General features: G+C 39.7%; 1 protein-coding gene across 2 annotated transcripts in view; it reads left to right on the top strand.

The window, feature by feature from the left end:
* The window catches only part of LOC122564477 (regulation of nuclear pre-mRNA domain-containing protein 1B-like), a 65659-nt gene extending 55310 nt beyond the window's left edge, over window positions 1-10349 (top strand). The window contains exons 7-8 of one of the 2 annotated variants that reach the window (XR_006315925.1): window positions 945-1194; window positions 8265-10349. Coding sequence is in view for 1 of the 2 variants with exons in the window: in XM_043719426.1 (XP_043575361.1) it covers window positions 945-1094 (150 nt within the window). In the remaining variant the exon portion in view is untranslated. Of the gene's footprint in view, window positions 1-944; window positions 3271-8264 lie in introns of those variants that run through there. The other variant, XM_043719426.1, reaches the window with a different exon arrangement.
* Window positions 10350-13325: the final 2976 nt, after the last annotated feature.

Raw genomic sequence — 13325 nt, 5'->3', positions numbered from 1 at the left:
CTGTATTTTTCATGTAAAAATACATGACAATAAATTTCTACTCTATTCTGTCCATCTTCATAATGATGCCAAAGGATCTTTCACATCCACCATCTGGCCTGAGGACAGGTGGGCTCTGAGTTAAATATTCTCGTCCAAAAGCTGGGCATCTCTGACAGTGCAGAGCTCCTTTAGTGATGCACTGGGATATCAGCTTGGATTGTTATGGTCAAGTCCTGGAGTGGGACTTCACCTGCCATAGGTCATAAAATCAAATGTCAACTTTACCCAATAGTAGAAATCTCAACAATGAGATAGGATTCTCTGTGTTTAAGCCCCATTATAGAACTTGAATGTGCAATTTCAAGTCGCACTTCAGCGCAGTATTAAAGGAAGGCTTTAGTTTTGAAGGTGCTGTCTTTTATTAATTGTTAAACCAGTGTATTGTCTGTCATTTCAGCTAAATATAAAAGATTCCCCCTCACTGTTTTGGTAAGAGCACAGAGTTCTTTTGTTCAGTGTTCTAATTAACAGCCCTCCTTCAACAAGAGTTCACACTACAGATTAACTGGTCACACCTCTCACTGCTGTTTGTGGACTCTTCTGTGCCCAAGTTAAGCCTCAAAGTAAACATTGGCTGTAAACATCTTGGGATGTCCTGGCAAGGTTAAAGCCTGTATAAATGTGAGTTCTTCCTTAAGTCAAATGAATTCGGGCACAATCTCTTATCCTACAAATGTCTGGAATCCCATGGAAGTGGCACTAAATTCACATTCTTGTTCAGCAATACCTGTCGAATCTAGTGCTAAGGTCACACTAATTTACTGAGATGCAGGCACTCGCTATGAAAATTGTTCATTCCGCAATACTGTTACCTCCTTGGATGATCAGAAAATGTTGCCTGTTTATAACAAAATGGAAACATTTCCATACAGTGATGACGTGCATCTTTCTCTGTTTTACAGGAGTACAAGCACAAACTGGCCAAGGTCACTCAAGTGCGAAAAGAGCTCAAGTCCCACATCCAGAGCTTACCAGATCTTTCTCAGCTTCCAAATGTGACTGGTGGCTTGGCCCCATTGCCCTCTGCAGGGGATCTTTTCTCCACTGATTGATCTGGTTGACTGTTCTGCTGAAAAGACTTGTTAAAAGGACAGGAAGGAAGGAGTGCACAATTTACAGAGCCCCTCCCTACCCCCCACATTGTTGTAAAAGGTCAGAAGCTTATTTTGCTGCAGTGATACAGTGCTAGCAAATGTGAACTAAATGAAGACATTTATAAAAAAGGAAAATCTACACTTTGCATACAGGAGACAGACCTGTTTGCTGTTATCCCAATTTGCAGCTGTTTATTTGATGAGTCAGTGGATGTCAGAGAATTGTGTTTGAAAACAATAGCAGTATTTAAGTCATTTGACAGACGTGTATTTGATTTGAATGAGTGGGACCATATTGTTAATACAGAGGGTAGGCTGGTTAGCATGTAGATGCCCTGAAAGCATGGCTAGAAAGTTGCTAATAGTTAATAAACATCGCTGACATTTGTAGCTCATTTCATAGAAGCAGCAGCCAAGTATGTTCAGGAATACACAATAAGCAGCTGTTAAGCTTTGTTATTGAATTTTTTTTGTTTCACATTATGACATTCACCTAGCAGTTATTGACTACTCTATTGTCAAATAAAATACAGAAATTCAATCTGGTTTCCACTAGTTGAGACCTGAACCAAGTACAGGAACTATGCTAATCAAATGCAGAGCAGCAATGTAGACATCAGTAAAAGGCATGCACCATCCTGAACGCAATACCACTAAATGTATCAAAGCCCATTCAATGTTCGATATTGTAGGTCAGACTGCACTGCATGCTGCTTCCTGAATTTAGTTGGAACAGGTGAGCTTTGCTACTATGTATCAAATGTGAAAATAGTCAAGCGCTACTGGAGAGTGGAATACGGACACAACTGAATTTTATTGAATTTCATGAAACAGAATTTCAGCTAACAACGCCAGTGTGTTGTGTGAAACCTTAATTTGCTCCTTCCCAATAAGTGGTTTAAGCAAATGTTGCGTTCTTAAAAGTTGCTTTTATTTTTTTTAATGTGATCAGTATGTGAGAAAAAAAGAATTCACAAGAAACACGAGTGACGTGTAAATATGACATTATGAATCCTGAAGTAGTATAGTGTGTGAAATCGGCAGTTTGCTTTTCTTTTTTGTTTACTTAAAGGGTCATGACACTGGCTGGGAATATAAATGATTTTCAGTATAAATTACTCAGCCCAGAAAGATTGTTCGCGAAATATCTTCCCACCTGAGAGGAAAAGTTTCAGTTTCACAGGTCAGGTAGCAGCCTGTTGTTCAATCTCAAGGCTGGAATGTATTTGCTCACATTACATATACAGCTTCTGTTAAATGGGGTGAGGGTGGAGCCTGAAATTAGGGATAATGATGCTGAAATTTAAGCTTTAAAAAGTACTCCAGAACTGAAAGAGCAATCTATCTGAGGCAAGTACTTTAAATTGAAAACATTTCCCCACATGTATTTGGGTCTTGAAATTCCACTGTGGGATAATAAATGAATGCATAACATGTTGTAATTTCCTGTGGCTAGTTTTCAAAGTGTCAAGTGTCCAGTTGGATCGTGATGGGAGGAAATTCATCGTCACTTCATTATAATCCCACATATTACTGTAATTTGTCACCCTCTAAACTATCACACACAGTTAGCATTCAATTTGTAAAATATTTGTATATATGCACATTAGATAATTATAGTCTTTCCAAATTTGGCAACTTTGTGTTATAAACATCTGTTACAGGTCCTGTAAAAATTGTGCTTTAACCTTCTGTAAGCTGAACTTTTTTGCATCGCTCAAATATATAGGTATGTTGTGAAGTGTAATTCTTCAGACTTTTCTAATCTGACTTATTTCTGATGGAAGCATAAACAAAGTGTGTATGTGTTTACCTTTCAACCAAGAAATGTGCACACGAAGAAATCTCTAATAGAAAAGGAGACAAAAACGCATAAAAGAAGCAAGGTTGCTACTGTTCAAATGTCTTGCCCTGGTCAAGGAGGAGAAACATTTAGATGTGGCTGTTGGATTTGGTTCCAGTTTTTCCAGTATTTTGTCTTCTACATTTCATTAAGGTTTCTCTACTAGTGCATTTCCATACATTTCAAACTGTTCTGCGATGTATAATATTTATAGAATGGTAGAACTACAAATGATTTTATTTATAGTATTCTATGAATAAACTTTTAAAATAAAAGAGTATCTTACAAGGTAAACTTCCAAAACACCTAAGTGATTTCTGAACTAGCTTTCTTTATTGAGGAACAAACATTTTAAGTATGTACAAGTGTGCTAGCATATGAAAACATATATTTGGAATATTCATTTTTGGTTTTAAAAAAATTTAAAGTGCTTAGTGTGAAACCATTTACATTCATTATTAGTAAATTAGTGGCAATTTCTTGCATCTGAGACAGAATGGGATTGGAGGCCTAACATGCCCTTTTGATTCTCTTTAAATATGACTGTGGAAGTCCTTAAAGGTGCTTGTATGTTTTTGAATGGAATATTTGGTTGAGGTTTCTTTTTGCATGACTCAGCTGAAGTATTGGCCTTTAAGAACCATATTTCCTTGGTTTCCGACCCTAGTTTGGGCATAATTCACATTGATTTCTGAGACATCCAAAGGTCTATCCACCCTAGGCTTGGATACATTGAAGGCTGTGTCTGAGTAAATGTTGCCTCTGTGTGGCACAAAGAACACACTTGCTATACCACAACTGGACATCAGAGAAGTGATGATAGAAAATATCATTGCTGGAAGTGTGAAGGGACCCAGAGACTTGGATCACTCCAATACCACTTTGAGGGTGAGTGGCAGGGATCTGAATTCAGCAGGTGAACCACAGGCTCACTAGCAGTCTCAGCCCATGGATATTGCCACCCGGCTCCAGGAAGCCCCCATCCTGCCCCTCGCAGAGACAGGCAGTGTCTGGAGACTTTTGGACAACAAGACGGTGGTGGTGGCTGCAGGGGCAGATGCACTGGCCATCCCTGGTTACACCTACATGGGTGCTTGTGATAATGCATTTTGCAGGAACAGTGTGGAATCAATGACACACATGGCATGTCACAGCCAGCTGATGTCACAGGCTACCTCTGGGGGACACCATTTTGGAGTCAGTCCATATTTTGGACGATGGAGCATCCACAAGCCTCTGGGATAGAGAAATGTAAAGATTTACAACTCTCAACATGAAGAAACAAATCATCTTGGTCTGAGATTATCAGCCACTTGTCTAGAGGCTGTGGCCCCCTTGTTCTAGATTTGCCAGCCAGATCTAGCCTGTTAGAATCTAGCATGTTTCAATTAGATCGCCTCTCATTCTTCTCTCAGAGAATATTAACGCAGTTTATTCAGCCTCTCATCATAGGATTATATTGTCATCCCAAAGACTAAACCTTCACTGAATCACTTCCAAGTCAACTCTATGATTCCTTGCAAACGAAAACTGTGTGCAATACCCCTGATGTGGTCTCACCCAGTGCCCTGAACAATTATAGCAAGATTTCCTTGTGTGTATAATCTGGTGTCTTGCAATTAAAATCCAACTGAACATTCACCTTTCTTCACACTAACAACCTAAATCTCAATGAGCACCAACAATTAATGGATTCACACATTTTTAAAATTATCATGTTTTTAAAATCCTGACTACTAAGGTGAATAACCCCAGTGTTCCCCACAATATATGCCCTATTAGCTACCTTACTGCCCATTACTATATCTCTTTACAGTCTCTTGTGTACTCCTCACAACTTAGATTACCACCTAGCATTTATTGTCAGCAAACATAGATACATCTTTCTCCATCACCTTGTCTAAGCCTCTAATGTATATAACCCTAGAAGATTGGCCATATGATCCTGGCAGTTTATTGGGTTTTGGTCCCTTATGTTTCCCTCACACTTTTCCCTGATCCTTCCTCTTAATTAGTCTCATTGCTAAGGTAGACTCAAAATATTTGCTAAGTATCTCTGCTGTTTCTTCATTGGCTACAGTAATTTTGCCTTTCTCTGCCTCTGAGGGGCCAATGTTTACTTGAGCTACTCGATGTTTTATATATTTGTAAAAGCCTCTACACTCCATTTTATTTCTTTGCATCCTGTTTCATCAACCTTTAGTAAATCTTTGCTGGTTTCTAAAACTCACCCACTTCTCAGGCATGCTAATATTACTTTGCCATCTCGTAAACACTTTCTTTTAATAGTATCCATGGATTTGTTCTTTGCTGGATCTTTTTTTTAATGGAACGTTCTTTTGATGAACATTTTGAATCATTTTCTTGGCATGTTTCTCACTTGTTTTTATTCATTCAATGGATATAGGTGTGCCAATTGGCCTATGTCTAATTTTCCCCAGACAATGTTGTTGTGAGCTGCTTTTTTGACCCACTGACGTCCATTCAGCGACATACATAGGAAGATGGTTCCATGGATTTTTGACCTGGGAAGAGTGATATAATATTTTTACTGCCATATCTTTTAAAGACTATGCGCTCATTCTACCTCAGCCAGTTCTGGTTTCATATCTGTGATTAGTTTCTTTATAGTCCATGTTTTGGACTCACTTATGTTACTCTCAAGTTTAATACATAAGTTAATTGCTCGTATTCTCTGGAAATGCAAAATCTCAGTAAGTTGATAATAAAGTGATCTAGCATTGGAATCCATAAGAAATGTTGAGACCTGGAACCAATTTTACTAGAACTCAGAGAAAATAGTATTTTTGGCACTGATACCATCTTTAAAGGAAGGTGTGCACACAGCGTTGTAGACAGGCACCTGGAAGTCCTGCTGGATCAAATGGTGCACAGGACAACCTCTTACCCTAGAACCAACAAAGGAAGCTACGACACCAGCTCATGGAGACTGGGCGGAGGTTTCCACCTGGATCAGTACGATCTCAGCCATATGGAGGAAAGCCCAGAAATGTAGAAAAAGGTTAATAACATATTCCGCTCTTCCAGGGTGAGTGCCATCATCTACTCTGGGCTACCTCACACTCACTCTATCTGAGCTGCTTCAGCCTCCTCCCATCAAGACTCATGTTCTACCATTTTCATTATCACATGCAACATCTTACCCACTCATTCTCATCTGCTCAAATCCCCCCAGCCACAGCACAAACCCTGCATGATCTCCCTGCACTGCGTGTTCGCTCAGGTCACTTCATCACCTTTCCCCCACCTGCAGCAATACTAACAGCAGTGACAACCATTTTCATCTCCCATAACTATCTCTCATTACAGGAGGAAAAATAGGGTGTAATAAGGCAGAAAGAGCCAGGAAGGGTAGTGGGCTGCTTGACATTTACTTCTTACCCTTGTAAGATGAAGATCAAACCCTGACCACCTCAAGTGGCTGTCAGTTTGTGTCCAGACCCCTACACTGGTATCAAAGGCTTCCCTCCACTTATTGTGCCTGACTGAAGGTGTCTGATGTCAATTTCCCTGCTCCTCGGATGCTACCTGGCCAGCTGTGATTTTCCAGAACCACACTCTTCAATACTGTTGTCTCCCTTGACTTAACCGTGGAATTCTCTGCCACAGAAAGTAGTCGAGGCCAAAACGTTGAATGTTTTCAAGAAGGAGATAGATATAGTTCCTGGGGCTAAAGAGATCAAAGGATATGGGGAGAAAGCAGGAACATGGCAATGAGTAGGATGATCAGCTATTGAATGATGGAACAGACTTGAAGGCTTACTCCAGTTCCTAATTTTTTTGTTTCTATATGAAGGTAAAGATGATTTCATTGCAATTCAACTTCAACTTTTATTAGAGTGTAGACTTCCTCATCAGGGCAGACCTGCTGGGATCTAGGCTGTGGGCCAGAAGGGACTGCACTATGCCAGTTTTAAAAATCTTTTCTCAGGTTCCTACTTTGGCCAAGAGAGGTATGCAAGTTCCCTGGTGCTGAAGTCCAATGTTTATATCCATGTTACATATCATTTTACTAGGCAACTAATAAACATAAGGAAGTAAAGTGCACTCAGTAATTCACAAAACAATCATGCTTTTTTCCCAATACAAAAGATGAAAGTACAAATGCCTGCCAAATTAATGTGATCACGTGGTCAGAAACATTACCTACCATGCATTGTTTAATTTATTAATCAAAATACAATTAGTCACAAGTGTTGATTACATTGGACATCACAAAGTGACCAGACCAATACATGGTACCTTTTACAAGGAGCAGAAATAAGCCAAGGGATCTGAATATTGATAACAAAATGATGTTTGAAATTAGGGCTAATTCCAGTAGTTCTTTGATCAGAATGCTAAATTACTGAAATTTGGGTGGCGAGTCAGTAAGTTTTTTCTTTCAAAGTGTATTTTAAACCAGCATCTTGTTAAATTGACAGAGATAAAATGGCTGCAACAAAAACTATGCTGTATTTTGACAATATGGGCATATTTTTAAGGTGAGAGGCGAAAGAATTTTAAAAAGACATGAGGGACAATTTATTTTACACAGAGAGTGATGCATGTGTGGAATCTATGTCCAGAGAAAGTGGTGAATGCAGGTCCAGTTAGAAAGTTTAAAAGGTATTTAGATAATTAAGAAAGTTTAAAAGGTATTTAGATGAATAAGAAATGTTTGGAAGGAGTTGGGCCAAGTGCAAGCAGGTGGGACTGGTTTAGTTTGGGATTATGGTCGGCATGACTGGTTGGACCAAAGGGTTTATTTCCCTGCTGTATGTCTCTATGAATCTAATATACTTTAACAATCAATTCAAAGACCCAGGAGACTAATTTGGAATCTCATGATAATCTTGAATTAGATAATATAGGACTTGTAATGAAGATGAGTTAATTTCACAGTAAGAGAGATCATTGGATATGTTATTGATGAAATAGATTATTGTTGTTAACCAAGGCTCGCTTTCCCAAGGCATTTTTATATAAATGTACTAAACTAACAGAGATTTCATTCATTAACCACTAAGGCAAGGAGTGTCATCAAATCATATTATGAGTAGCTTCTTTGGATTAGTGTTGGGTGGCCGTGCCATATGGTGTGACAGAAATATCCATATTGTGTTTAAGTTATGAACGTTCATAGAGATTGGAAGGTTGAATGATTTGTTATGAAGGTAGTAGGGACTGTTTGTGTGGAGGCAACAGGAAGGGTGTTCATGGATATTTCTGATATTTCCCACTCTGTTGTTAATTTTATTTACTATCCCTTTCTTCTGTTACAGATACTGGCAGTGGATATGCCATACAATGTCAGTCTTCAATCACTTGGACATCCTTTTGATTGAAGAAATGAAATGGAGATGCTGGAGAGAGGTGGTGAGCAGGGGAAATAATTGGAAGAATTGGGCCTGAGGAGAAGCACACCTCCTTCTCTCCAAGTCCACAATTCATTGTTGTGTGAGAAGATTCACGGCCAACTTTCTCGCATCACCAGCAGTCAAAACTTTTAAGGGATCAAACAGTGACCACTTGGAGAGCCACAACTTGACATGTCCTGATCACCTACCCCCGGTGGGTGAGAAGGAGCTAGTTTAGGAAACCCTGGCACCTGCTGTGCTGCGTTATGGGAATACAGCCTCCAGTTGGAGGCAATCTAGGGGCAATCGAAGACTCAGATGACAGGCCAGGGGAAGGCCATGTAAAGACACCTCATGGCCTTGTCCAATATGTCTTGTGTTAAGGCCCCATCAATAATAAACCTGGGGAGCCAAAGGCTAGCTGGAAAAAGATGCTGTTTAGAGGTAACAGCCCAGTGGTATTATCACTAGCCTATTCCTCCAGGGATCCAGGTTCAAATCATGTCATGGCAAATGTACTTGGAAAAGGTTCAAGACATTGAACCTCCTGGTGATTAAGAAGGCAGCAGCAAGATTGGCTGTGGGACAGAAAGTAGGGTGTAGTGGTGAACAGTTCCTTTACAGAAAGGAAGCAAATATATATTGGTGTAGGGAATGTTATTAGATTCATTGTTCTTTTTGATCTGTATGAATGACATGACCTTGTTAAAAGGAAAGACACATGACAGAAGAAGACTTTTGCGAGTTTGTTATTGGTTTGCTGCTGATCTATTAGAGAAATAAGAAGTGAGGCATTTTGAAGTGGATCGTGAGGAGAGGTATTATAAACTAAATGGGATGTTTCTAATTTGCAAAAAAAATGACAGACCCAAGATTCAGAAATTTTTGAAAGTGGGAGATCAAGTTGCTGAGGTTATTCTGGGATGGTAGTTGATTAAATTAGATTCCCTACAGTGTGGAAACAGGTCATTTGGCCCAACAAATCCACACTGACCTTCTGAAGAGTAACCCATCCCCCTACATTTATCTAATGCACCTAAACTAGGGCAGTTTAGCATGGCCAATTTACCTCACCTACACACCTTTGGTAACGTTATAATTAAGTAACATTAGCAAATGATACGTGCAAGAGGATAGAGGTTGTGAAAACCCTTCAGAGACTGGTTAAGGCTGAACTGGAGAGTTGTATCCAATTTCTGGGCATCGAACTTGAGGAATGATATTGGGGCCTTAGAGAGGGTACATAGGAGACTTACTAGAATGATTTCAGTAGTGAGAGACAGAACAATGTATAGAAACTGGGATGAAGGAGAGATGTGGGGTGTTTGAAATAATGAGAGATCGTTTGAAGTTCTCCTTTCTTTATTTCATTTTACTCTCTATATTTTTGGTCATCCAGGAATCTCTAGTTTTGGATTTCTCATAGGAATGTCTGAACCGAGACTGTCTCTCCTTCAAAAGCATTGCTGATCTATTTGCCATTTTACCTGCTGACTACCTGATCTAAATCTCTTATTGAAAGTAACCCCCTCCAATTGAGTATCTTCCCCTTTAATGTTCCTTATTCATTTTATCAACTATTTTATTTAAAGGAAATTGAATAACATTCTTGCTGTCCCGTGGAGCAGAAGGTAGCAGGATCTTCCTTTAGTTCAGCTGTTGCTACACCTTATATCTGTCAAGAAAGGTAGGGAGTTAAAATCTGGACCTGTGTTCTAATTTACGCTATTTTCCCAAAGTGCTCTGCATCTCATCTTAGCTAAAATAATTGGCTATATCAAAGATTCTCATTACTTTAAAGACATCACCTCAATATACTCACCTCTCCAAACTTTAAAAAAAGATTTTTGATGATTAAAAACCTGCATTTATGATTAAGCAAATCAGCTGATAGGTCATTGTCCATTATGGAACCCTCTGAGTCATACAGCTGTCACGGTGTAATGTTCTGTATCCTGTTAATGCTGACTCACGTGTCAATAAACATCCCAACTTCTCTAATTTGTCTAACGCCTTCTTGATAATGAATGTGAAGTCATCTTAAATTGCAAGCCATAAGTCCAGACAATGCAGAAAAGAATATAATTGCATGCTGTAAAGAGGTTTTACGCATGCAATTTGTTTTCTTTTGGATTTTCACTCAATAAAATGGCACTGAGTTTCACTAGAGCTTTCAGGAACTTTGCATGATAAATCTGAAGGGGGCCAGCAGAACCCACGATTTACAATGGGTTGCTGCTATTTCTGGGAATTTCCTGCATGCCTGATAAGGGACTGAATCTGTATGTTCCTTTTAAAAGACAAGTTATGGAGAGAGGCAATATCACAAATTTGCACTTCCTACGCTACAGGGATCGTGCTTCCTAGGACCGAATCAGATCCGAATTGTTAAGGAGGGTGGAGTGAAGTGGTTGTATTTTGAAGCGGGTATCTGGTTGAAAACAACAACTGACAATGCACCAAGAAGACACACATCCCTTTACCAACTTCTACCTTTCACTTCAGCACAGGCGATCCCCATAAAAAAGAGACAGGTTACCTCTTTGCTTAATTTAAAAAGCTGTTTCAGCTTGGATTTTTGAAGTCAATCTTTGTGATGCACAGATTTCCCAGGCTTGCTGGAACTCCAGGATGAAGGTATTGTAAGAGGACAGTAGGACTTGAGGGAACCAAACCAAGAACAGGCAACACTTTGTGTAAGTATTCATAGCTCACAGCTGCTCCCTCACCTAATTGAAAAGCTTTATCTTAAAGAACTTCTGTAGAAAATGTTCCTTCAGGGCATTGAGACTGGGTTCCAGTGTTCTGGAGTTCTGTGCACCTGAAGTTCATTTCTCATCTGTCAAACACTAGTGCCCTGTATTAGGTTTATGTTGGACCTCAGATGAGCTGCAGCAGCACCTGCCTTTTTCTCAGCTGTCCACAGCAGGGAGAGTGAGAGAGAGAGCAAAAGACCATGGAAAAAAACTGGCAAGAGGTGACAACTACATCACAGGTTCTATTGGTAGAGGATCAGCTTTGTGATCAGGTCTGAATGGCAATGCTTCCAGAGGCTCAAGTAGTTACCGACATGTGCAGTCTCTTAGAAGAGATCAGAAGGTTCATTGACAGTGACTGGGGCAGTGACTGTATCCACTCTCCTTAATTGTGTCACGTTTGATTCGAGCATGGGCCATATTTACATCAATGCACATTGATGTGCATTTTCTTCAGGTGCCTGAACAGTGGGTCCCCTTCAGTGTACACCAGCTTGATGTGATATAGGTGTGCTGTGACTTGCACAACACAGTGTTGCAAAGAGCGTTAGAGCTGAAGGAGAAAGAAGCTACTGAGCACATCGGAGAACAATGCCAGGAATTGAAGAATGCAGAACCAGTAGCATGCACAGCCACCTGGGACAGTCTAAATCTGGTCTGTTTCAGTTGGGCAAAAACAATGAACCCATCTGGCAGACAAATCCTGAAGATAGCATCTGATGGCATGAAGCTTCATAGATACACATTGCTCATCTTTAACACTTGTCGTGCCATTTGGAACAAGTGGAAAGGTTATTTACATGTAGCAAGCAAATTTAACAACATGGAAAAATGGTATAAACAACTAATTTTACTCTTGCAAAACGATAAAGCAGAAACCTAAAATTGCCATTGTATTAAACATTCCTATGCTATTACAAATCTTTATGTTTCCTTCTCCTATTTTGACACCATGCAATCCTATTGCTTTCGCAGACACAGGCTGATCTAATTGAACCATTTGTAAATAGAACCTTTTGGAGAACTAATTGGCTGTGGATAACATCCTGAGTGAGCATTCACCTGCCTTTCCCTTTAAACCTTGCAGATTGTTTTGGTTTAAATGATCATCTGATGCCCTCTTGAATGCCTCAGTTGAACTGCTTCCACCACACTCTCAGGCAGTGCCTTCTGACTGCTTGCTGTGTTAAAAACAATTCTCATATGTTTTGCAAAAATATGTTATATTTGTACCCTCTCATTCTTCAGCGTTTTATGAGAGAGAACAATTTCGATTCAGATCTCCTCGTGATTTTGAAAACTACTATCAAATCTCCTTTCAGCCTTTTCCCTTCCAAGGAACACCATCCCAAATTTTTCAATGTTTTCCTCATCGTCAAAGTTTTCCATCATGGAATTGTTCACATAAACCTCTTCTGCACTCTCTGCAATGCATCTAAATCCTCCCTAAACTGGACACAGTACTGCAGCTGAGGTCTAACTGGTATGTTACTCAAGTTCAACATAGCCTTCTTGCTCCTATACTTGATATATCCTATTAATAATGTGATGGTACTGTGGCTTTAAGAGGTATGTTTTGTCTTGGTTTCTTTTAGAGAGATATTGTGGGACAGGTGTTGAGTAGATGAAAAGAGAAACAAATTGTGATGCCTTGGGTTTTTTTTTCAAGTTGGAGCAATAGAAGCAGCCTGAGCAGGTGTGGTTAAGCTCTCACAGATCCAGGATTTTTAGTTAGCTTTCAACAGTTATTGCTGGGATGTCAGAAAAGTTGGAAGGCAGTGAATGTCAGATGGTGTAGAATCTATGTGGGTAGATTGAGGAACTGCAAAGGTTAAAAAAAAAAGATGGAGTCATGTATAGGCCTCCAAACAGTAGTCAGGAGCTGGGGCACAAAATATACCAGGAGATGGAAAAAGATGTGTAGGAAAGGCAAAGTTACAGTGATCATGGGGGATTTCAATATGCAGTAGACTGGGAAAATCAGGTTGGCAGTGGTTCACAAGAAAAGGAATTTGTGAAATGTCTACAAGATGGCTTTTTGCAGCAGTTTGTGTTGGAGCCCACTAGGGAACAGGCAATCCTAGATTTAGTGTTCTGCAATGAGGCAGTCTTGATAAGGGAGCTTAAGGCGAAGGAACCCTTAGGAAGCAGTGATCATAACATGATCGACTTTACTCTGCAGTTTGAGAGGAGGAAGATAGAGGTAACGGTATTTCAACCGAATAAAGGC

This window comes from Chiloscyllium plagiosum, chromosome 29 (assembly GCF_004010195.1).
Source record: "Chiloscyllium plagiosum isolate BGI_BamShark_2017 chromosome 29, ASM401019v2, whole genome shotgun sequence".
Classification (NCBI taxonomy): domain Eukaryota; kingdom Metazoa; phylum Chordata; class Chondrichthyes; order Orectolobiformes; family Hemiscylliidae; genus Chiloscyllium; species Chiloscyllium plagiosum.
The sequence above is the reverse complement of the archived record's forward strand: the minus strand, read 5'-3'. Positions and strand labels throughout refer to the sequence as shown.